Source organism: Tamandua tetradactyla, chromosome 2 (genome assembly GCF_023851605.1).
Source record: "Tamandua tetradactyla isolate mTamTet1 chromosome 2, mTamTet1.pri, whole genome shotgun sequence".
Classification (NCBI taxonomy): Eukaryota; Metazoa; Chordata; class Mammalia; order Pilosa; family Myrmecophagidae; genus Tamandua; species Tamandua tetradactyla.
The window spans coordinates 199,642,396-199,665,408 of NC_135328.1; the positions used below are offsets into that span (position 1 = coordinate 199,642,396).

The window sequence follows — 23,013 nt, forward strand, 5'->3', positions numbered from 1 at the left end:
AAGAAGAGAAAAAGGCTTCACTGTGCACACAAATTACAGGTGGATTTTGTTTAAACAAGCCTAGGATGGGCCTGAGCGTCTGCATTTCTGACAAGCTCCCAGATAACGCCAGTGCTGCTGCCCATGGACCACACTGTGAGATCTTTCTCTTGGCTTTACGTACTTTCTCCCAGTGGATGACTTTCAAATTTATATTTCCAGTCTAGGCAACACTTACTTCACATGTCCATTTGAATATATCTAAAAGATGTCTCCCAGAGTTGTAAGAATTTCTTCCAAACCTCATCCTCCCCAACTCTTCTCTATCTCAGGACCCAGCTGCTCAAGTCAAAGATCTAGAAGATCTCCTTGAATCTCATTTTTCTCTTATCCACTGTATCTAAACTACCATCAAATGCTGTCTTTTTTTTCCTTTTTTTTTTTTTACATTCAAAGCATATCCTGAATCTGTCCACTCCTTTTCCCATCTCCACTCCCCCAAGCCAAGTCCAAGAGACCACATCTCTTATCTGGGCTACTGCAGTAACTGCCAACCTGGTCACCCCGCTCCCCTCACCCCCTTCCCAATAATTCTCTACATAGCAGTCTGTGTGAGCTTTTAAAAATGTAAATCAAATCATGTCATCCCCAGCTTCATTAAACTCTTTTATGGACTTGCATCCCACAGAATTAAACCCTAATTCCCTACTCTAACCTACAAAAAGCCCAGCATGACTGACCCCTGCCCTCCATCCCAACTTCATTTTGTGAAAATCTCCTCACCCTGAGGTCATGCCACATTGAACTTGTCTCTGGTCCCTGAGCATGCCCAGCCAGGTTTCCCCTTGGGACCTTTGCACCAACTTTGCCTTCTGCCTCCTGGTCTGGGCTTGGTTGGCTCCTTCCTACTATCCAGGTCTCAGCTTTTGGTTCACCTCCCAGAGATGCCTTCCCTGGCCCACCCCACCTAAGGTCACGCCCATCCCTCATCCCAGCTGAACTCCCTACACGTCTCATCAGTAGCTGACCTTGGATGCTAATTTTCTGTTTCTCCTACTAGGAGATAAGACCTGTGAAAACAATGACCTTGCCTACTGGTTTACCACTCTAAGGCTTAGGACAGGGGCAGGGCCAGAACAGGCGTTAGCTTGTTTTCTCATCTAGAAAATTAGGATAATGTAATAGTTTCCACCTCATGGGGGTGGGTAAGATTAAATGAGATATACATGTAAAGCCCAGGCTTGGTGCCCAGCACTGGGGAACCAGTGGCTATCAATGCCAATACCATTATCAATACCGGAATGGAATTTCCTGGCAGAAATGTGCTGGGCAGGGCACTCCCCAAATGACCTGAGCTCCAAGCAGCTGTGCTAATTCCTTGTTGCTGCCAAAGCTGACACCCAACAGCAGAGAGAGGGCAAATCCAGGGATGAAAGGTGAAGGAGCGCACATGTCAACTCGACTGTAAATTTATTAGAAAGGCCATGGACAGATGAACCCTGAGTTACCAGCTGAGGAAGAAATGAAACAAACCAAAACAAAAAGCCCCTGCCCCTTTTGGCTGGCCCGCCCCACTGGCCTCATGTTAACTCTGCTGTGAGGCAGATTCCAACAGCAGGCCAAAAAGTGCTTTCCTATCCTCTCTCGGGGCTACCCAAACTGAGCGCAGGAGACACAGTGGCAGGGCCAATATGATGCTGGTGTTTGGGGCTGGGAGTCGGCGGGGCCTTGGTCTTCTCCTCTAGCAGGAAGTGGTTCCAGAATCCCCAGCAGAACAGAACTGAAAAGCTGATGGGATAGATAAGTTCTGCTAAATAGCCAAAGCCTCCGGAAGGTAAAGCTGGACTGCTTTGGAGGTGATTGCACATGGCCACAGATGGCCAATTATGGGGGCTCCCAGAGTAGGACCCCAAAGTTCCTCTGAGGAGTTCCAGCCGCACAGAGCCCTAGCGTGATCCAGTGCCCCTCAGAGGGCTGCACTGGCTATTTCTGCTCCCAGAAAGGCAAATGGATCCTGTAAAATCCACGGTGGTTGATGCCACTTTTTTCCTTAAAAAAAGTAAGAGTTTGTACAGTGAATCAATTTCAACTAGCAGAGTCTGAGCCAAGAAGAGTCTGTCCTGGGGAAGGAGAAGGCACTTCTCACACCCTCACTGGGGGTGGTCTGGGCTGGCTGCTTCCTGGGCCCCTTGGGGCTCCAGCTCCCTCTGCTTCTCAGGCCTGCTCCCTCTGGGAAAGATGCTGTCTCCATGGGGCTCACACCGCCTTGCAGCCTGGGCACCCTGACCCTCACAGGGTGGTGGATGGCAGCTTCCTCACCCGCCGCTGGGCCAGGATAGATGACTCGATGGGCTTCAGTTGAGGCGTGGGCTTAGAGCTGTTGAGTGCCGAGTACGTGGCTGCCATAGCTCCCTGGGAAGGAAGGTGGGAGGTCAGTGAACGGGGTGGGTGGGGACTGCTGCTCAGGGTCCAGCCAGCTCTTCCCAGTGCTCCACAGTTCACCAAGACTACCGTTAACCTAGCCTTGTGGTCCTTCATGTTCATGGGTCCTGCCTCCCCCATCAGATTGGGGGCTTCAGAGGTCAGGGGCTGTATCCACGGAGGACTGCGGGCCTACAAACGCAGTGTTGGACTGAGGCTCCCTAAGGACAGGGCTGCGTCTGCTTTGCCTCTGTCCCACCTCATGGCACAGCATAGACACGGCATGTCCTTGTTCTGCCACCCCAAGTCCCTCCCTATGGCAACCTTGGCTTATGGGAGCCTTGGCTACACAGGAGTCAGGAATGGCTGTACCTTCACAAGCTGCAGGTCCTGGTGGGACAGCTGGCTCTGGGGGAGCTTGTCTTTCTGGGTGATCCATGGGTGTTGAAGGACCTGCTTGGCTGTGAGGCGCTGGTGAGGGTCCACATGCAACATCTTGGACACCAGGTCCTGGGGGTTTAGTTAGCAAGGGGTTTGATGGGAGAGACCACGATGGGGACAGACATTTGCACCCCACTGATGGGGAATGGGCAAAGCAACCAGATCTTGCCATCTCATACCCAAACCCTTGGCCCTGTAATTCTCTACACTGTTCTAGTCTCCCCAAGCCTAGCCAAGGCATTCCCTCTCTGGGCCTTTGCTGCTCTAAGGTCTTCTTCCTGGAACATCCTTCCCCTTCTTCACCTTCAAGAAATCATAGGGGAAGGTGGGAAGAGCCTAAGATTTGTGGTCAAGCAGACTCAAGTTCAAAACTTGACATTCACTGATCAACTGAGTACCCTGGACAAGTTACTTCACTCTCTAAGTCTCAGCTGCCTCTCTTGGAAAGAGGATCCACCAGGCAGTACCTGGCACAAAAGTTCCCAATAACTGGAAACAACCACTAATATTGAAAGCTTAAATAAATGTCACCTCCTCTGAGAAGGCCTCCCTGCTTGATGCAGTCAGTTGCTCTGTTCTGTGCCTCCACTGCCCATACACCCACCTCTTTCTGCTGCCTGGCATCTCTGTTCCTTGCATGTAAGTCTGCATATCCCACCACACCAAGTTTCTACAAGGTAGGGGGCATGGTTGATGCAGCCCTCTGGCCCCTGCAGGGCCCAGCACATGGGAAGGGCCGGTTAATGACCACCAAATTATCCAAACAAGGCTGGAAGTAGGGGTCTGCCTGAGAACCTTCCACATGGAGAAGCGTGACAACAGGAATTTGTAGAACATTCTATCAGGAGAATTAGGCTGCAGGTCACCTGTACATCAAGCACTGAAAAGCCCTGGGATGGGACTCTACCTCTCTACTCCCAAAGGAGGCTGGGGCTGGCCTGACAGACTCACCTTGGCTGTCTCTGAAACTGTGTTCCAATTTCCCCCACTGAGGGTGAACTTCCCACTGCCGATCCGGGTCAGGATTTCCTCTGGCGTGTCACTGGGCCCGTTGGCGAATGGAGTGTATCTGGGAAAAAGCCCACAAGGTCTGGGCATAGCCTCTGGCCTCTATCCTGAGGCTGGGGAAGGGGACCAGGGGCTGTGCCTGCCCCTGAAAAGTGGGTGCTCCCAAGGGCAGCCCCCTCCTCCTCAAGGTGGGGCTCCCCGAATGCAGGGCCACCTCTAGCCTCAGACCCCACTGAAGGCAGGGCTAAGTCTCTCCCATCAGAAAAGCACCATCCCAACCTGGACCCTGGGACTGGAGGAAGGGGGGGAGATAGGGTGGAAAGGGGTACAGGCCAGCAGGGCACTCACCCCGCCAGCATGGTGTAGAGCAGAATGCCCAGGCTCCAGATATCGCAGCCTTCATCGTAGCCCTGGCGCTTCAGCACCTGACAGGGAGACAGGGGAGGGTGGTCAGTCTCAGGGGCAGTAGGCCAAGGTTCCCAGTCATAGGCTGGATCCTCCCTTGGTGCCCGGCTGAGTGTGGGCCTCTGGAAGGGGGCACAGGGGCTCCCGCCCATGCCAGGCCCCCTCCCTCTCACGGTTGAGGAGGCCAGGCTCCTCACCTCGGGAGCCACAAAGTTGGCAGTGTAACAAGGGGTCATAAGGAGCCCATTCTCAGCCCGCAGCTGTTTAGCAAAGCCGAAGTCACAGATGCGCAGGCACTCGGGGTTCCCCGACTCGTCCACGTACAGGATGTTGCTGGGCTTGAGGTCCCTGTGCACGACCTGGGGAGAGGAGGCTGGGTCAGCTCTCAGTGTGGGGAGGCTGCTAGTGCCCCAGGGCGACTGCCAAGGATGGGAGGGTGAGAAAGGTGGGGCGAAAAGGGCAAAAGGGCCTAGAACCCAAAAGGAAGATAAGGGGATGAAATGCAGGCTCTTAGTGCTGCTGGCACCAACTGCTTGAAATCTCGATGTAAATGCCCATGAGATGACTCAAGCTTCACCTGTCCCAAAGGGATCTCATTTCCCACCTCAAAGCTGCTCATCACACAGTCTTACTTAATTGGAAACTCCTTCCTTCCTGTGGGCCAGGCTAAGATCATTTTTGATTCTTCTTCTTTCTCATATTCTTCAATCAGTCCATCAGCAAGCTCAGTTGGCTCAACCATTAAAATATATCCAAGAATCCAAACACTTCTCGGCCCCTCTATCGGCCACACCCTGGTGTCTCGGATGCCTGCAACTACCTCCTAACTCCAAGCTTCCACCCTTGCCTCCTACATCTGTTCTCTACACAGCATAATCCTGTTAGACTTGAGTGAGATCATGACAATCCGGGCTCGAAACCCTCTGAGGCTGCCCCTCTCAAGTGGAGAAGCCCTTACAATGGCCTTGTAGCCCTGCCTGAGACCTCTCCTGCTCCTCACCCACCATCTCTCACACTCTCTACCACTTCTGTTGTGCTCTATTTGCTTCAGCCACACCAGCCTCTTCATTCTTCCTTCAACATGCCAAGTACAAGACGCTGCCTCAGCGTCCGTGCATTTGTTGTTCTCTCTTTCTCTTCCCTGAGATCTGCCCAGCTTATTCTCTTGCTTCTTTCCGGTCCCAGCTCAAGTTTCACCTTGTCAGTGAGACCTTCCCTAATCATCTCCTACAAAATGCTGCCCCCCACCCCATACTTCCTAGTCTCTTTACCCTGCTTTATTTTTATCCACGATACTTTCATGTGACATCATATTTACTGACTCCACCCACTGGAATGCAATTTCCACGATTATTTTGCTTACTGTTGTTTCCCAACACTCAAAGCAGTACCTAGCTCATGGTAGGTGCTCAGTGCTTACTGAATGAATGAATGCCGCTTACTGCTGAGGCCTTAAGCAGGTGACTCTCTTCTGGATCCTTTGTTCACCTGCAACCTGAGGAAGCTGAAACACTTTACTCTTCTCTCTCCATCTCACCCACTGCATAGGTCTATCACCCATCACCTAATTATTAACAATTCTAAATCTCTGACCCTAGCCCTGAACTTTCTTGGGTCCAGGGTCATAAATCCAGCTGCCTGCCAGACAGCAACTGCCAGATGTCCCCCAAAGCCTCAAACTCATGACCTCCTCCCCCTCCTGCTTCTTCTCTCATGAGCTAAAGGTACCTCCCTGGGCACTGTCCTTACTCCTCCTCCTCTCCCATCTCAGTTCATCAGCGCTAAGTCTTATCTCTTCTGCTCCTACTTTGCCAGAATCAAACCCATCACCACCTTAGCTCAGAGAACATCATTTCTTACCAAAGTGGCTGACAGAGTAAATCACATCACTCCCTGCTCAAAAATCTTCAATGGCTCCCTACTACCTTCAAGATAAAGTCCAAAGTCCCCAGCCTGGTGTGGGAACCTCAGCCATCCATTTCAGCTTCATCATCCACTACATCCCCTTGAGTTCCCCAAGGGGACTCCTTTGGCCATAACTATCTATCTGTGGAACATCTGTTCATCTCCAGCACCCAGTGTAGGGCTTAGCACAGAACAAGTGCTAAGTGAACATCTGTGCAATGAATTAATGCATTATACTTCTGGAATACACAGAGACCTCTTGGGTTAGATTAGTTGAGTCTCATAGATTATAAAGCTGGTTGGCTTTATAGAGATGGTCCTTTCATAGACCCAGTAGAGCCCTAAGCCCTCCAGCAATTATCCATGGGGTGGGCAGACCACGGCTTAGGTAGATGAGGAGGAAAGGACCATGCTGACAGGGTGGTCCCAGCAATACCCTGGGAACTGTTTTCAAATCTTGGAGAAGTCCCTTCCTGGGCAGCATCTGTCCAGTCCCTTGGGCTCTCTCTTTCCTAATACAATCATATGGCCAAGAGCACCAGCCCCAACACCCAGAAATGTAGACCCTTCTCTTTTCCCAAAGAGGGCCCAGCTAAGTTTCCTAGAGGTCAGGGATCCTCAGCTTGGCTGAAACACCTAAGACCATGCACAAGTGATCTCCATGGTTTACAAAGTGCTTTTCCAGCCACGATCGCATTGGGATTGCCCGCTATCTCTTTGTACGTGGGCAGAGAAAAAAGGAAAACGAGGCTCTGAGAGGAGAAATGGATTGCTAGTGGCTAGTAAGAGATAGAGACAAGACTTGAACCCACTTCTGATCTTAACTGCATGGTCTTTCCAGTTAGTGTGGCACAGATAACACTTGGGGAAATAACAACCTCCCACAGGTAATTGTGGCTAATCATGGCAGGTATAATATTAGGGATAGGGCAGGGGAGGGTAAGCACAGATTGAAAAAGCTCCACAGCTGATTCTGTTATCTGCCCAACAGGAGTGTTTGGGGTGGGGGAAGAAGGGGAAGTATATTCTCACATCCTATTACACTAAGACATGCGACAGGCTGGAGAAGTAATCAGTGAAGCCAGGCAGAGCAGGAACCACAGCCAACCAGACAGCATGTGCCCAGTGTAAAGGGCACAATTTAGCTCCAACCAGGTAGGAACTCAGGCCGTTTTTCAAAAGCAGACAAACTATAAAACTAACCCAACACCTCACAGACTGAACAAAATATGTATGCAAGTCAAATGCAGCCATTGAGTCAACAATTTGTGACTTCTGGCAGAGTTGGGATTTCAGGTGTGGAGTTAGGCAGGCCAACGTGGAAATCCTGGCTTCACCATGAGCAGTTATGTGATCTTGGGCACATGACTTGATCTCTCTAGCCCTCAGTTTTCTTATCTGTAAAATGGAGCTAATAATAGTGCTCCGCCCCAGGCATGTAGGAAGAGCACAGGAGTTAATAATGCAACAGGAATGTTAAGCTCAGGGCTGAGGAAATGGCAGCTGTTATCACAATAACCCCAGAGAAGCCTGCGGCTGAACCCCACTGGATGTTAAGTCACATGACTGCTTGTTAAGAAACACTTAAAAATCAGAAGACAAGAAACTAGTTCTTGTTCATGGCAGCATCTGATCACAAGTACAAGAGCATGAAGTCTGGGACCAACTAGCTGTGCAACTTCAGGCAGTCACTCAAGTTCCTAGAGCCTCAGTTCCCTCACTTATAAAATGGGAATGATAGTATCTTCTTCATTGGTTTATTGGCGTGATGAATATGAAAAGCAAGTACTATACAGTGCTAGCTGCCAGTAGCAGCACCTTCAGCAGCCTCAAAGCATGTGCCTGTGACCAGCCAAAAAAAAGGTGAAGATGTTCAATGTGAATCATCTGGTTAAATAGAGAAGTCAAAGCATTGGGTCAACTCTCTACTGATTCCATGGACTTCTACAATAGGGACTTTAATAGAAACAAACTGGAGGTGGTGGAACTTAAAAAGACTCCATGTATTAAATAAAAAACTCCTGCAAAATAATAAGATAAAGGTAAAGAATCTAATTAAGAAATGGTCAAAAGACTTGAATAAGTATTTCAGAGAAGAGGCCATCCAAATGGCCAATGAACACATGAAAAGGTGCTCAACTTCATTTGTTATCAGGAAAATGCAATTTAAAACCATAATGAGATATCACTCCACACCCACCAGAATGGCTATGATTAAAAAGATGGAAAGTATCAAGTGTTAGTGAGTACCAGAACTCTCATACACTTCTGGTGGGTGTGTAATTGGTTAAAACCACTTTGGAAAACTGGCAATATCTACTAAAGATGAACATATGCACAGACTATGACCTAGCAATTCCTGCCAAGATATGTAGCCGATGTAAAAATGTACACATGTTCACCAAAAGAAAAGTACCAGAATGTTACAGCCACAATAGTCATAATGGTCACAAACTGGACAGTAGAATGGACAATTATAAAAATATAATTTTTATATGGGTGCTGTCTATATAGGTATATTCACTTTTTGAAAATGTTTTGACTTCTACACTATGATTTGTGTACTTTTCTGTGTTTTTATAATATTTCAATAAAAAGATAACATTAAAACAAAAAGAGGTCCCAATGGACCCTGCTCTCTGGCTACCCTTCCCATCCCTCATCCTTCATCTCCTGTGGGATTCCCAGCTTCTAAACCACAAATACTGCCAATGCCAAACCAGCCCAAAGAACTTCCCTCCAGCTTCCTCAACAAGAACAGCTTCCCCACTCCCTTGTCATGTGCTCCTGAAAAGGACCAGACATGTTGGAGACCCATGAATGGCTGGCTGTGGGAAGGAGAAAGGTTCCTCTAACCACATCCCCACCAAGTGACTGTCCATATTCGGAGCTTGGACATACCTGCTGGAGGGAGCTCATTACCTCTGGAGACAGCACCCATTCTAGAAAGTTCTTCCCTGCTTTGACCCTCAGGTGATCCACCAAAGTAACTGACTGGTTCTGGCTTTACCCTCTAAATCTTCTTGGGGGTAACTTTAATTAGCACTCACTTGCGAACAAAACAAGAAAGGGAAACACATTTACTTTCTGACCTGGATGTATTCAAATGTAAGTTCCGTCTGCACCGGCCATCTCTAAAACCACAACCACTTCAAACATAACCATTAAAGCACACGTGGTAACCAAATTGCAGCTCTGGCTGTAAGGTAAAATTCTTTTTTTTTTTTAACAAAAGAATTCCCCCTAATAAATTAGACAATTCAGGCACTGCCATTTTCTGCAAACCCTAATGAAATAATAGGTTCAGGTTAAGATCTTCAAAGGATGAAACTTCGATGATGGGTTGGTGGTGATCAGGGGAGCGGTCTGTCACCACCTGACATCTCTAACGGGGGAAGACGTGGCCCTGCATGCTCGCTGACGGGATGTGACACGAAGTACCCTGCACTTCCTATGGCTTGCTTTTGAAACCCAACCCATCAAAAAAAGTTGAAGCTGAATCTACCCAAGATTCTACAGCAACTTGCAGTTTGCTACAAAATAGTCACGACGGAAAAACAATTAAATGAGGCTACAAGAAAGCTGTCCACAGAACAACTAACCTCTCCAAGTCGGTAGCATAAAACAAAGGGGATCTTACAATAGCGGTTACATGGATGTACCTATTTAGAAAAACTCATGGAATTGTACACTTAAGAGCTGTCATTTCACTATACGCAATTTCACTTCAGTTAAAAAGAGAGAGACGTTAACGATATTACAACCAAATGAGCTGTGTGGCCTTATAGGGACCTTTATTCCAATAAACCACCTGTAAAAAGACAGTTCTGAAAGGACAACGGGGAAAATGTGTCTATGGACTGGGCATTTTATGCAAAAGCAAGTCATGCTAATGTTGTTAGTTGTCATGAAAGAAAACGTTCACCTTTCTACAGTTACAGCTGTAGGAGCAAGATGATGTGAGGTCTGGGAGACACCCTAAAATACTTCAGTTATAGGTAGTAATGAGGCAAGTGTCATGATGTGTACAACTTCCTTTCAAATGCAACAGCAAAAACCTGTACACGGGGTTCACAGGTGGTTCAGTGGTAAAATACTTGCTGGGTTTGATTCCTGGCCCATGTACCCCCTCAGAAAAAAAACCAAAAACCTCTATATGCATTTATAAAGAGAGACAGAGACAGACAGACAGAAAACGAAAGAGCTAAACATGGCAGACTATTAAGATCTAGAAAGTAAATGGTTTCCACTGTATTATCATTTTAACTTTTCTGTAGGTTTTAACTTTTTTCCTCAATAAAAAGTTGAGAATAAAGCCTAATATCACTTAAAAAATTAGACCTGCTGACCTGTCAAAGGCTTGTCATTTCATTTTAAGCTTATTTTTTTCCAGATAAAAATGAAATTACTAGGCCTAAGAGTCCCCCCTCAGAGAACCTTTTTTGGGCTCAGAAGTGGCCTCTCTCTCTCCAGCCAACACAACAAGCAAACTCACTGTCCTCCCCCTGTCTACGTGGGACATGACTCCCAGGGGTGTGGACCTTCCTGGCAACATGGGACGGAAATCCTAGAATGAGCTGGGACTCAGCACCAAGGGATTGAGAAAACCTTCTTGACTGAAAGGGGGAAGAGAGAAATGAGACCATTTTTGAATCATGCTATTTTTTTATGATTTTTATCTATGTTTGAAATTTTTCATAAGAAACTAATTAAATTTTAAAGTGCGGCAATGGCCTGGTCCTGTTTCTCCCTAACATTTCTGTGATGTCCATCAGGACCGGGCATTGGACAGATACTTCCCCAGCACACACTTGGCTGCACCCTCACACCCCTCTGTAGGGTAGCAGCTCTTGTTATCATGAGAGGAGGAAATGCCTCAGTGCAGTGAAGTGGCTTTCCCAGCCTCACACACAGAGAGTGAAGAAGGCAGGACTTGAACCAGGCAGTCAGATTCCAGAGCCTGCATTCTTAACTGCAACATGGTCTGATTAGAAGTACCTTAAAATCTCACCTTGAACAGAGGGACACTCACCCCAACGTTATTGTTCATGGCAAAGAGGGCATCTCCATCGCCCTTCAGCTCTGCCAGCCTCAGCCCAAGGGCGTCCTTATATAATTCCCGCACCTTCCTTGTACAATAACAAAGGCCAAATTCCCTTTGGTGCTTTGGTGTTCGTACCCACCCTGTTCTGCACACCTGCTGTATCTCCAGCAGCACAGCCTTCTGCAGCTACTTCTTCTGTCCTGGCAGCTGGACCCAAAGCCAAATTTACTTCCCTAAAGCCCCATAGCGACCCTGATGTTCTCTGGCTCAAAATTACCCCACATTTGGCATTCTGGTTCCATCCCTCCCTGGCTATGTGACCTTGGGCAAGTGATCTCACATTTCTGAGCCTCAGTCTTCTTACCTGTAAAGTGGGAACAACTTTAGTACCTATCTCACAGGGTAGCTGAGATCATCAAGCGAGATAGCGTAGGGAAAGAACTTGGCGTGGTGCCCAGCACATAGTAAGAACTTAATGTTTGTTTTTTTTTTTATCATAACTGGGTCTCATCTCTCCATCTCTCCCTCCTCTTCTTCTTTACATTCATCCATCCATTACCCACCTACCTGCCTGCCACTACCTGGGCCAGCCCACGGTTCTTATACCACACTGACGGAACGGTGTTGGCAGCCCACCCTCCGCCCTGTTCCCCTGCCCCAGGCTTACCCCCTGTGAGTGCAGGTACTCCACGGTCTTGCTGATGGTATACAGGACGAAGCTGGCCTCCCGTTCTGAGAAGAATTTCTGCCTCAGGATCTTGTCCAGCAGCTCCCCGCCCCGCATCAGCTCCGTCACCAGGTACACGTATTTGCCATCATCGTACACCTGCCGGAGACTTTCCTCTCAGGCCGCTCTCCCCAGTGCCAGGCCTGGGTCCTTGGCCACCAGCTTCTCAGGCCAGGGGAGAATGATCTGGCCCAGGATGCTGCGGCCTCAGCAGCACGTTCTGTTCCAGGCTTCAGGGGCCCCAGGGGGGGCCTCACTGTTCTGCCCCCACCCCCACCGCCTCCCTGGACAGGGCGAAGCTGGACTGGATGGCCTTTGGGAAAACCAGATGGGAGGGACCAAGGGCTGCCTTCCCACCCCCATGAGCAATGGAACGGGGATCAGAGGCCCAAGGAATCGCCCTGAAGGGACAAGTGCCCCAATTCCACCCTAGTCTCAAGGATCCCCACTCACATCTTTCAGGGTGATGATATTGGGGTGCTGCCCGTATCGCAGAAGAATCTCGATCTCTTCTGAAGGATCCCGCTTGCTCTTGTCAATGACCTGAGGAAAGAGGGGTGCATGTGGTACTGTCAGGGGGAGGTCTGAGCCCCTCCCTGCCAGAGTCCACACGGCAGTGCATGGGGGTCTCAGCCGCACTCCTGTCACCCACCCAGAGAGCCTCAGACATTAGCTCTCCTCCTCCCCCAAAGGACCATGGCCACATGGCTTGACCCCCCAGCCCAGCAGCCTCAGCCAAAGCATGGCCAGGAGGCCCACCTTGACAGCATACTCCATGTTGGTGGCCTTGTGGACACAGCGCTTGCACACGGAGTAGGAGCCCACGCCGATTGTCTCCTTTACCACGTAGCCATCACTAAAAACCAGATTCTTCCCATGAAGTTGCTGCAGGAGATTCAAGAGTTGGGCTGATCCCCTGTTCCACAATGCCAGGGGTCGTCCTCCAGCACACAAGGCCTTGGTACAACGAGATGTCCCCAGGAGGCCCATGGTTGAGCACTGTTAGGGTGACCCTGCCTCTCTTGGAGTCTCGTTTTTCTGTGCCATACGATGGGAAGACTGGATGGCTCCCAGCCTACCCAGGCTGCAGGCCGTGGTCACAGGAGGTGGAGGGGGCAGGCAATAGGGCCACAGCACATACACCCAGAAGTCTGTGGTTTTGAGGGGCCCAGCCAGGCCTGGGAGGGACATGAGAACCCTGAGCTGGGTCCCAGCTCTGCCACTGGGACCTTTCCAAAGGGTCCCAGTCCCTCAGGGGGCAGCTCACGGGTCTGAGGCATTGACCATTGCAAATGCTCATATGGCACTTCATACACCAGGCACTATGCTAAGCCCTCTTCCTAGGTGACCACTTGTCCCTGTTTGCCTTGGACAGCCCTGGTTTATACCTGTCGTTCCAGCAACCAGTCCAGTTTAATACTCTCCCTGGACAAAGACATCCCAGTTTGGATAATAGGTCATAGAGTCACCTTAAACTTACATAAACCCATGTAAACCTCACAACACCCCTCTTGAGAAAGGCTCTATCATTAGCCCCGCTTACAGATGAGGAAATGAAAATACTGAGAAGGTAAGAGGGACCCAAAGTCCCTGGCTTTGTAAGCTCTGAACTCAGGGCTCCATTCTTGCCTCTCAATCCCAAATTACCCATGAAGCAGAGAAAGCGTACAAATGGGGGACAACTGTGCAGTGACACAAGCCCCCTGCCACCCCTTGCTACACCACCCTGGGCAGCCCCTGGCATTTATCCTGATCCTACAATGTCCCTGCCTCTGTTCTGGGAACTTTATATCCATGTTGTCATCTAATCCTCGTGACCACCAGGTGAGGTAGGTACTATAACCCTTGCTTAACAAATGGGGAAACCAAGGCTCAGGAAGTTTTGAGGACCTACAAGTTCCACGGTGGCATCAAGGCTCTGTCCAACGCCAGATCCTCTGTCCTCAGTCACTGTGCCTTGTGGCCTCTCGGTGGAAAGAGACCACCGGGGCAGCAGTCCCTACTCCCTCACCTGTACCACCGAGTGCAGTGGTGCCTGCGTGGCCCGAGGCTTGCCGTCCTCCTCCATCAGACCAGTGGCCACGAAGCTGAAGCCACGGAACAACTGATGGGCTCCAGCACTGGGTGGGACGCCCGGGGAATCTGTAGGGGCGGGAGGTGAGCCTGAGGAGGTACCCAACAAAGGGGAACCATGGAGTTTCTAAGCCTGCCACAGTAACTGGCCATGGTGGGGCCTGGGCAGGGCCCGTGCTGCCCAGACCTTAGTTGGCCCATCTGCATTATGTGTGTTTAGACCAGCCCAGTCCTGGCACATCTGGATCATGACAGACTCCGACAGCTGGCCTCCAGCCCAGGTCAAGGCACTTCTTCTCCTGCTGGATGCCTCCTCCCCCCTCCCCATCCCAGGTGGCCCCTTTAGATCCAGCCCCCAAGCAGGAGCCAAGGGGTGGCTCCATCCACAAATCTGACCACGTCACCACTCTGCTTGCACCCTTCAAATGCTCCCCTCTGTGCTTAGGAGAAAGCTCAATTCTTCGGCCCCGCAATTGAGGTCTGCGTTCCAGCCCCTGCCAACATCTCCCCCGACTCCACAGCTCAGCCACACTGGGCTTCTCAGTTCCTTACAGGGGTCTCTGAGTCACTGCACATGCCATTCACTCTGACTGGGTAATCCACTTCCAGTCTCAGCTTCCACGTCCTGTCCTCTCAGCCTGATGCCGCTCCTCTGGCTCCCTGGCCTTTATTAAGCTGCACTTTTCATGCTGCCCAGGAACGGTTCCTATGTCCATCCCTCTACTATAGTCTGCACCATCAGAGGGCAGGGCCCCCGGGTCTGTCTTGTTCACTGTCATACCCCCATGCCTGGCACACAGTAGCCGCCTGGTACTTATTTATTCGGAGAACTGAATAAAGATGGAACAAACTGCTTAGAGAAGCGCTGAGCTCCCTGTCATTGGAGATATACAAGCTGCAGTGAAAAAAAAAACACCCCTCTACTAAAATACGCCCCTCTCAGTACTAATGCTATCCCTAATATCTGGCCAAAAGTTAATCTTTACCAGGTTCATTCCCAGAAACCTTCTCCTCAGCTTTTTGCAGCAGCCCCAGGGAGTGTGGTCATGCCCATGCTCCAGAGGAGCCACACCGAGGCCCAGCACTCACACTAACCAAACCACCCCACGCCTGCCCCTGATCTGTGGGCGCCATCACCTCTGCACCCCAGACTTCCCCCACCATGCAGTTTACTTAGTCAGATTCTTTAGCCCTGACAGCAGTGTGAGCCTGATATGTCTGATCTTCCCAGTGGGCTGAAAGATGCCCGGGGCAGGGGTCCTGACTTCTCTATTATGGCCTCCACCACCCACCTACTCCTACTCCCTCACCCAGACACAAAGGAGCCCACAAAGCCCTAGAGTGGGAGAGTTAAGCGGAGTGAGACAGGGACAAAGAGAGTCCCACAGAGCCAGAAACTCACCCGCCTGCCTGCCCACATACCTGGGCCTGCCGGAGTCTCTAATCAGCCCTGGGTCCTGAGGTGCCCAGACTCCCTGCTTCCCTCCTGTACCAGTCCAAGACAAACAAACCCAGACAAAGGACGCACCCCTGGGCGTGCGGGATGTGAACTCTGTGTCAAAGTAGAAGGTGTCATCAGGCTGAGCCACAGCTGGCTTGAAGGGCGGCTTGATCTCACGACGGTACAGCTTCTGTGAGGCAGGGCAGGTACGCCGGTCACCCCGGGCTCCCCCTGCCCTCCGACAGCCCACCTAGTGCTCCATTCAGGAGGAAGGTCTAGAGCACAGGCTTTCAGGAGGCCAGCCCTTGCCTCCAAGGCCATGCTGTCACCCTCTACTCCCACAGCCAAAGTTCTAGTCCACAGAGGTCCCTTTCTGAGGTCAACCTAGTCAAAGCCCTGGCTGGAGCCCCCGGATGGATGGGCACACTCACATTCCAGTCAATAGTTGAGTAGAAGACATGCCGCTTGATTTCCTCTGCCCCATCAGGGCCAGAGCCTGGAAGAATCCAGATGAAGGGCCTCTTACTGGACAGCCCAATTCCAGACACCCAGCCTGCCTACCAACTGGCCCCACAGGGTTTGGGACTGGACACCAGAGCAGTTCACCCAGAGCAAGGAGGGAGGAAGGGCTCCCCCTGCCTCCAAATCCACCTGGCCATCAGCCCCAAGTACTGGTGCCCACTTACCATTATCTGCTTTCTGGAACCCCTTAAGATCAAGCTTCAATGTACTAATGGGAGAAGTACTGAGAGGTTAGGCAAGTTGTCCAAGGCCATCAGCCTGAACAAAGGCCAGGCCTGTTCCGAGATCTCCATAGGGTCCCGACCCCTCCCAAATTCAGGCCTCATTTCTTTGCTCTTATCCTACGCCCTTTTCAACCATTTGATAGGCTTTTGCTCCATTCAAACCCAATGACCTAGACCGGGACTATTAAGACTGGTCATGGTCCAGGAGCTAAGAGAGCTGACACGTATTAAGCACCTACTATATATCAGGCACGTGCATGCAATTTCGTTCAATCAACACATCTTCCATCCAGACAAGAAGCCTAGGGCTCAGGAAGGTGGAGGAACTGGCCTTGGGTTACTCAAAAATACATGGCATTCATTCTCTTGACAAATATTTAAGGAGGGCCTACTGTATACCAGGCAGTGGGACCTGGGACAGGGCTGGGGTGGGAACCTGGGCCCTCTGACCTCTGAGCGCATGCATTCTCTTGCAACAGCAGCCTTCGAGGAGCTGTGTGGGAACCTCTGTCCTTGTCCCCAGGGGGAGTGGAATGACTCAGTTCCTGCCTTCCCCCTACACACAGGTCATCCCCCACCCCCATCACCACACATGGAGCCAGAAAGCAGGGTGGCCGGCAGCATTGTCTGCTCACAGAAAGGACAACGGCCCCTTTCAGCCCTAGATGTGGCCCCGTGGTCTAGGCTGCAACTGTACCCTGCTCCCCACTGCCACGTCCCCTCCCCTGAACGTACCGAGTCGGTTGGCAGGATTCCGCTTGAACAAGGCCCGCAGGAGGCTCTGGGCTTCTGTGCTCAGAAACTGGGGCATGCCTAGCTTTGCCCTGAAACAGCCCCCAGGTCTCATCAGGGCTGAGCCCCACCCCAGAGGCCCAGTCTTCCCTCCTCCTTTCAGTCCAGATCCAGTTTCTTGTTTAGTCCAGACAAGCCATCCATTAACTCATCTCCCAAAGACTTCAGGGATCCCCTCCCACAGGCCCTGGAGGATAAAAGGGAGACCTGGGAAGCACAGTGCTTAGCCCAGAGGAGTGTCTCACTGATGGTAGAATGTGAGGTCAAAGCAGGGTATGACTATAGCCCCAAACTGGGGCCCTGAGGGTGAAAGAGATGGGTGCTCACTTCAGAATCAGGGTCATGGTCTCCTTCCGGTCCTTCCCCTGGAAGGGCAGGGAGCCCGTCAGCATCTCAAACTGCAGAGGACAAGTGTTTGCTCAGGCTCTGGCTCCCACCTCCCAAGACCCCTGCCTCCTCTCGCCCAGACCACTCAGCCCCATTCCCAGGATTCTTGCTGGCCTGTTGGAGGTCCAAGCCCACCCCAGACCATCAGGAGCAACATGAGACGTCCCAGGCTAGGCAGAGGACCAGTGCTGGGTTAGGGGCACCCCAGGTGGGGCCAAGCCTGGGGTCCTTCCCAGGAAGGAGACTGCGCCTGTGTAGAACATGAGGCCAGTTCGGCTATGGGAGGAGCTGGGAGAAACTTAGAGATAATCAACCCCCTCATTTTACAGATGGGGAAACTGAGGCCTAAGGCCGGAGCTGGATCCTTCATCCCTGTCTGGGTGCTCACCATCAACACCCCGTAGGACCACCAGTCGGCACTGTGGGCGTGGCCCTGGCGGTTGACAACCTCAGGGGCCATGTATTCTACCGTCCCGCAGAAGGAGTAGGCCTTCTTCTCATGGTCGATGGCCTCCTTGCTCAGGCCAAAATCTGGGGCCAGGAGGGCAAGAGAACACATCTTCAGGGATCACTGCCTGCCTTACACCACCCTTCACACACCCACTCCCCCTGCCCGAGAGACCGAGGGCGTGACCCCCATGACACTCAGGAGGGGGCTGAGGCCCAGAGAGATCAGGCTACTGGCCCAAGGTCACACAGCCAGCAAAGCAGGGAGCTGGGATTTAAACCCAGGGCATTCCAAGACTGGGACCTGGGCTTCCAACCACTTCCCTGGGCTTGGCCCTGACTCTCAAGAGGAACAAGTCCCTTGCATTCAACCAAGACCTGTGTCAGCAGCCCACTCTGCCCTCCCCCGAGGCCCCTCCGCTCACCAGTGAGTTTGATGTGGCCCTCCTCATCCAGAAGGATGCTGTAATGGAGAGATGGGAGTCAGGGCCCCCCTAGATGAGGCCCCCCTCATCTAGGGGGCTGGGGGTAATGGGTGGGCCCAGAAGAATGCTCCCCCAGATCCACCTGGTGGAGGGGTGGGTGGAACAGGCGGCAGCAGGCTCCCCTCTGTCAGGGGGCTACGTAATCAATCACGAATGCTGCCAGCATCAGTGCCAGGCCCTGCCGTGCAGATGTGTTGCCTGCTTGTTTGCTAATCCTTGAAACAAGTGCGTGAGGTACTATTATGCCTCCCTCCCATTTTAACTTGGGAATAAAACGACATCCAAATTTATTCCCCAACAGACAGAAAGCCTCAGCAGGTGCAACTACAGTGGTTTTTCTCCGTCGTTCATAGATTCACAAAGCCTGGTCAGCTTGATAGCGAGAAAGCCTCTGGTGTGTTCTCTGTAGTAATATCCACTTTACAATGTAAACATGTATTTATTATGGCCTTCGCTTACAATTTCAGAAGGAAAGGCACTACTTGGCAAAAATAAAAAAATAAAATTATGGTCTCATTTTAATAATGGGGAAACCAAGGCTCGGGATAGTTAGGTAACTTCCCACAGTCAGAGAGCTAGTAGCTGGCAGAGACGGGATATGAATTCAGGTCTGTCTATCTCCAAAGCAAGATCTCATGCCACCTTATCATTTGCCCTATGTTCCCAAGTTACCACCCAAGGGTACTTAGTTGTTAAGAAAAATTCTAGAGAGCCATATTGAACCCAGGGAGCGGCATTTGATGTGCACTGCGTTTCAGATGTTGCACTGGCAAAATGGAAGCAAACAAGGCAGGCAATGCACCTGAGTGCACGATGCCAGCACCAGCAATGGCAGATCTGGTGACATGCAGCCCCTGACGGACAGGAGACTGCTGCTGCTCCACCCTGCTCCTCGACAGCCTATGAGTCGGGACCTTCTTGGAAAGAGCCACCCCCACCTCTGTCAGTGCGGCCCAGTCCTGAAAGGTGCCCCAGGACCTGCCTCTACACTGAGGCTGGGGTGGGGCTGGGGGCTTCGCTCACTTCTCGGGCTTGAGGTCTCTGTAAATAATGCCCAGGCTGTGCAGGTGGTCCAGGCCCAGAGCCAGCTCGGCCAGGTAGAACTTCACATCCTCCTCCGTGAACATGACCTGCAATCGGCAGGAGGGGCTTCAGCTGGGACCCCACATCCTGAGGGTCCAACTGCTGTATTCCCTTTATACGGGAGATTTGAAACATGAAGTGACCAATACACAAATCAGCCACTGTGACATTGTTTGGAATCACAAAACGTTGGAAACAGCCCAAGGGTCCAGCAGAGAATGGAATAAACCATCTCTCCTCTAGATAACAGAGGGCCATGCAGCCGTAAACCTGAATGAGGAGTTTTCCCATGTTCTTATACGGGGAAAGACCTCTAAGACACACTGTCAAACGAAAACACAAACTACACAACAGTGTATACAGGATGATACCTTTCACGTAAGAAAGTGGGGTCAGGGAATTCAGAACACATCAGATTTGTCCGTATTTGCAAAAAAGAAACATGGCAAGGTCAAGAAACCAATAAAAATGTTTACCTAGGGGAGGTAGGGGGGCAAGGGTGGGAGCAAGACTTCTTCATGAATATTTTTCTTTTGAATCATGTAATAGTATTACCTATTCAAACATTAAAATAAAAATTTTAAAATTAGAAAAAAATTTGGGTTCCCTTTAAAGTTTGAGTTGTATTAAGGGTCCCATTTTTATATCTGGCTCAAATCCTTTCACATCATTTCAGAATCCTTTTGGTTAGTAAGTGGGACAATAATGTGAAAGTTTCTAGCTTTCTGGATGGACCTGGGCTTCTCCTCTGCCTTCAGGGCCCTGCCCAGGGCTACCCTGGAAGAATGCAGGTGGAGAAGTGAGAAAGTCACCATTAGCTTCCCAGAATCAGGTGGCAGCAGAATCCAGGGCCTGACCCTCCTAAACCCATCTTAGAGGAACTCTTAGACGCTTTGTTAGGGGGTGGCCTCTGGCCCTGAGTGGGTGTTTATCTCCTGAGTCAGGGTGCAAGGCAGGCCGGGGTGATCCCAGGTCCAGGCCAAACTGGGCACGCTCTTGGCAGGTCCTTGGAGGAGAGGCCTCATCACCTCCCCAGCTGCCCCCTGGGACCCTCTGGCAGTGGGACGTCATCTCACCTCCTTAGAGAGCCGTGTGAAGAGGTCCCCACCACGTAGGAAGTCCAGAATAAGATAGAGCTTGCCCTCGGTCTGGAAGGCTGGGGAGAGGGGAAAGGGCAATGGCAGAGCTGGCCAGGTCCTGGGATCTCCAGTCTCCCCTGGCCTGCCTGTGGGTGGTGGGACAGGGGACAGGGAAAGCAGCAGCCGATGGGCAAGGGTGAAGGCTGGCAGGTAGGGTGGGAGCTCAGGCAGGGTCTGTGGTCTCACCGTAGTGCAGCTTCACCACAAATGGGTGGTTTACATCAGCCAGGATGTCTCTCTCCATCTTGGTCCGGACACGGTCACGCACTGGCCAGGGAGAAAGGCAGTTACTCTGGGCCCCTCACAAAAGGCCAGCCAATTCCCAAGCCCTGGCTAAGAACGGGAACTTCTTTTCTATTTGTTCCTCCAGGCCTGAGCTCCCAAGGCCCCCTTCACCGAGGGTTTTGGGATCCTCAATTTTCAGGCTTCTTCCTTTCTGAGTCTGGCTCTGGCTCTGAGGCATGCTCCCTGTCCACGCTCCCTGTCCATCTTTCTTCCCAGTCTCCCACCATGCCCCATTGAGGGCCATTCAGTCTGGCTGGTCTAAGCAACTTGCTCTTTCTACGTGCCCTGCTTTGTTAGACCCCAGGCCTTTGCCTTACCCAGCCTCCTTGTCGTCTAGTATAAAAATCCCCAAATTCAGGCCTGGAGGCTGGCGTGAACAGTCACTTGATGAGCTGGTTAGAAATGGAGATTCCCTGGCCCTAAAATTTGTATTCATGGGTTTGGAGCTAAGTACCCCAGAAAAACACTTTCTTAAACTCAATCCATTCCTGTGGGTGCAAACCCTTTCGATGAGGTCATTTCAGATAAGGTGTGGCCCAGGATAGGTCTGAATCCTATTATTACAGGCTTCATAGGGAAGGACACAGAGAGAATAAAAAGGCACAGAGGGAGTAGCCAGAAGTTGAAAGTCAATGATACCCAGCAGAGAAGGGAGAGGACAGGAGAGGCTGCTATATGACATGTGACAGAGGAGCCCAGGACCAACGACCCCTGGCAGCAGCCCCAGAACGCCAGTCTTTGGGACTAAAGCATTGCTTTGAACCTGTCTTGATCTGGACATTTCCTAGCCTCAAAAACCGTGAGCCAATGAATGCCCATTGTTTACGCCAACCCATTGCAAGCTACTTGCTTTAGCAATGGGGAAACTAAAACAGGAATTTAAGAATAAAAGTTCACACAATGCCTGGCCCTGGCATTGTGGGATTGAGAATGCCTTCTTGACCAACAGCGGGAAAAGAAAGCAACAAATTAAGGTTTCAGTGGCTAAGAGATTTCAAATAGAATTGAGAGATCATTCTGAAGGTTACTCTTACCCAAGCTTCAGCCAAATACTACAAATTGTCACAGTATGTGAAGCCCCAACCAACAGTATTTCTGAAAACCCTAAAGAAAACCGAGGGCTCTATCTAAGACTCTATAAAAGTTCTACTTATTAAGTTAACTTTTCAGAAACTTAAAACCCCCAGATTGTTCCTATGCCAGATAAGCCCTGAAACCCAGAGGTACCAGGCTCTCCCAGGACAACCAGTGCAGTCCCCTACCCCAGAGTGTCAACACCCCTTTTCAACGTGAAGTTAGAATGGTCGTTGCCCAAATATCCCTGAAGACTGAGAGAATGATCAATTGAGAGGCAGGAGTTGTAACAGAGAAGTTAGGACTTAACAAAGGATTATGACTTCTGACTCATTACAGATACTTCTTTTTAGTTTTTAGTGTATTAGAACAGCCAGAAGGAAATACCTGAAATTGTGGAACCGTAACCTGTATTATACTTCGAAATTTGCTCTATAAGTACTTGTTAAAAACTTTCAAACTGTACTTTGAAATGTATTACTTTCCTGTAGATATATTTCACAATAAAAAATGTTAAAAAAAAAAAAAAAGAACAGAAATTTAGAAGAAATTTCAAATACCCCTGAAGTAGTTATTCTTGTACAGCAATCCTGTAAAGTGGAAACCATCCTGAGAAATAAATTAATTATAAAGTCTCTGGGCATGGTTGTTTCAACACTTGACTAATAGCTTAATCACAGGGGTTTATCTGTTTTAAAATATTTCAAAACCATTTTAACTTTGGAATTCTAACTGAAATCCTCCTAAGGAAAATGACTGACCAATTATAAAATATTAACAGGGTAAGGGGTTTTATTGTTCTTTGTTATTATTCTGAAAATATTAAAGAAGGAGTGGTCTATTTTTAAATAAAAGCAATCCATAGGGACAAAAAAAAGTTCCCAGGCAACTCTGATCACCAGTACGTTTGGGAACCACTGACACAGTCTCCTCCTTTAACTCAGGTCAGACCTCACCTCCTCTCCCAAGCCAGACTGGGCCTTCTGGGCTCCTAGAATGACTGTGAAACAGTTCCCTTCCATTCTAATTTTTGTTTCCCTCCCTAGACATGGCAGGGACCAGACTGGAGTTAATCATTCTATTCTAATCACTGTTCCCAAATAGAGTGCCTCCATTTTCCTGCGTCCCCAC

General features: G+C 50.3%; 1 protein-coding gene across 4 annotated transcripts in view; it reads right to left on the reverse strand.

The window, feature by feature from the left end:
• Positions 1 to 1,432: 1,432 nt before the first annotated feature.
• RPS6KA1 (ribosomal protein S6 kinase A1) overlaps positions 1,433 to 23,013 on the reverse strand; it is a 39,492-nt gene continuing 17,911 nt past the window's right edge. For all 4 annotated transcript variants that reach the window (XM_077150716.1, XM_077150714.1, XM_077150715.1 and 1 more), the window contains 18 exons: positions 20,710 to 20,790; positions 20,461 to 20,540; positions 19,325 to 19,431; positions 18,242 to 18,279; positions 17,758 to 17,900; positions 17,310 to 17,380; positions 16,926 to 17,014; positions 15,876 to 15,940; positions 15,532 to 15,634; positions 13,942 to 14,072; positions 12,690 to 12,815; positions 12,384 to 12,473; positions 11,871 to 12,029; positions 4,452 to 4,613; positions 4,198 to 4,274; positions 3,793 to 3,910; positions 2,773 to 2,910; positions 1,433 to 2,391 (listed from right to left, as the gene is read on the reverse strand). In XM_077150716.1, coding sequence (XP_077006831.1) covers positions 2,269 to 2,391; positions 2,773 to 2,910; positions 3,793 to 3,910; positions 4,198 to 4,274; positions 4,452 to 4,613; positions 11,871 to 12,029; positions 12,384 to 12,473; positions 12,690 to 12,815; positions 13,942 to 14,072; positions 15,532 to 15,634; positions 15,876 to 15,940; positions 16,926 to 17,014; positions 17,310 to 17,380; positions 17,758 to 17,900; positions 18,242 to 18,279; positions 19,325 to 19,431; positions 20,461 to 20,540; positions 20,710 to 20,790 — 1,901 coding nt within the window. In that variant the 3' untranslated portion in view covers positions 1,433 to 2,268. The remainder of the gene's footprint in view (positions 2,392 to 2,772; positions 2,911 to 3,792; positions 3,911 to 4,197; positions 4,275 to 4,451; positions 4,614 to 11,870; positions 12,030 to 12,383; positions 12,474 to 12,689; positions 12,816 to 13,941; positions 14,073 to 15,531; positions 15,635 to 15,875; positions 15,941 to 16,925; positions 17,015 to 17,309; positions 17,381 to 17,757; positions 17,901 to 18,241; positions 18,280 to 19,324; positions 19,432 to 20,460; positions 20,541 to 20,709; positions 20,791 to 23,013) is intronic.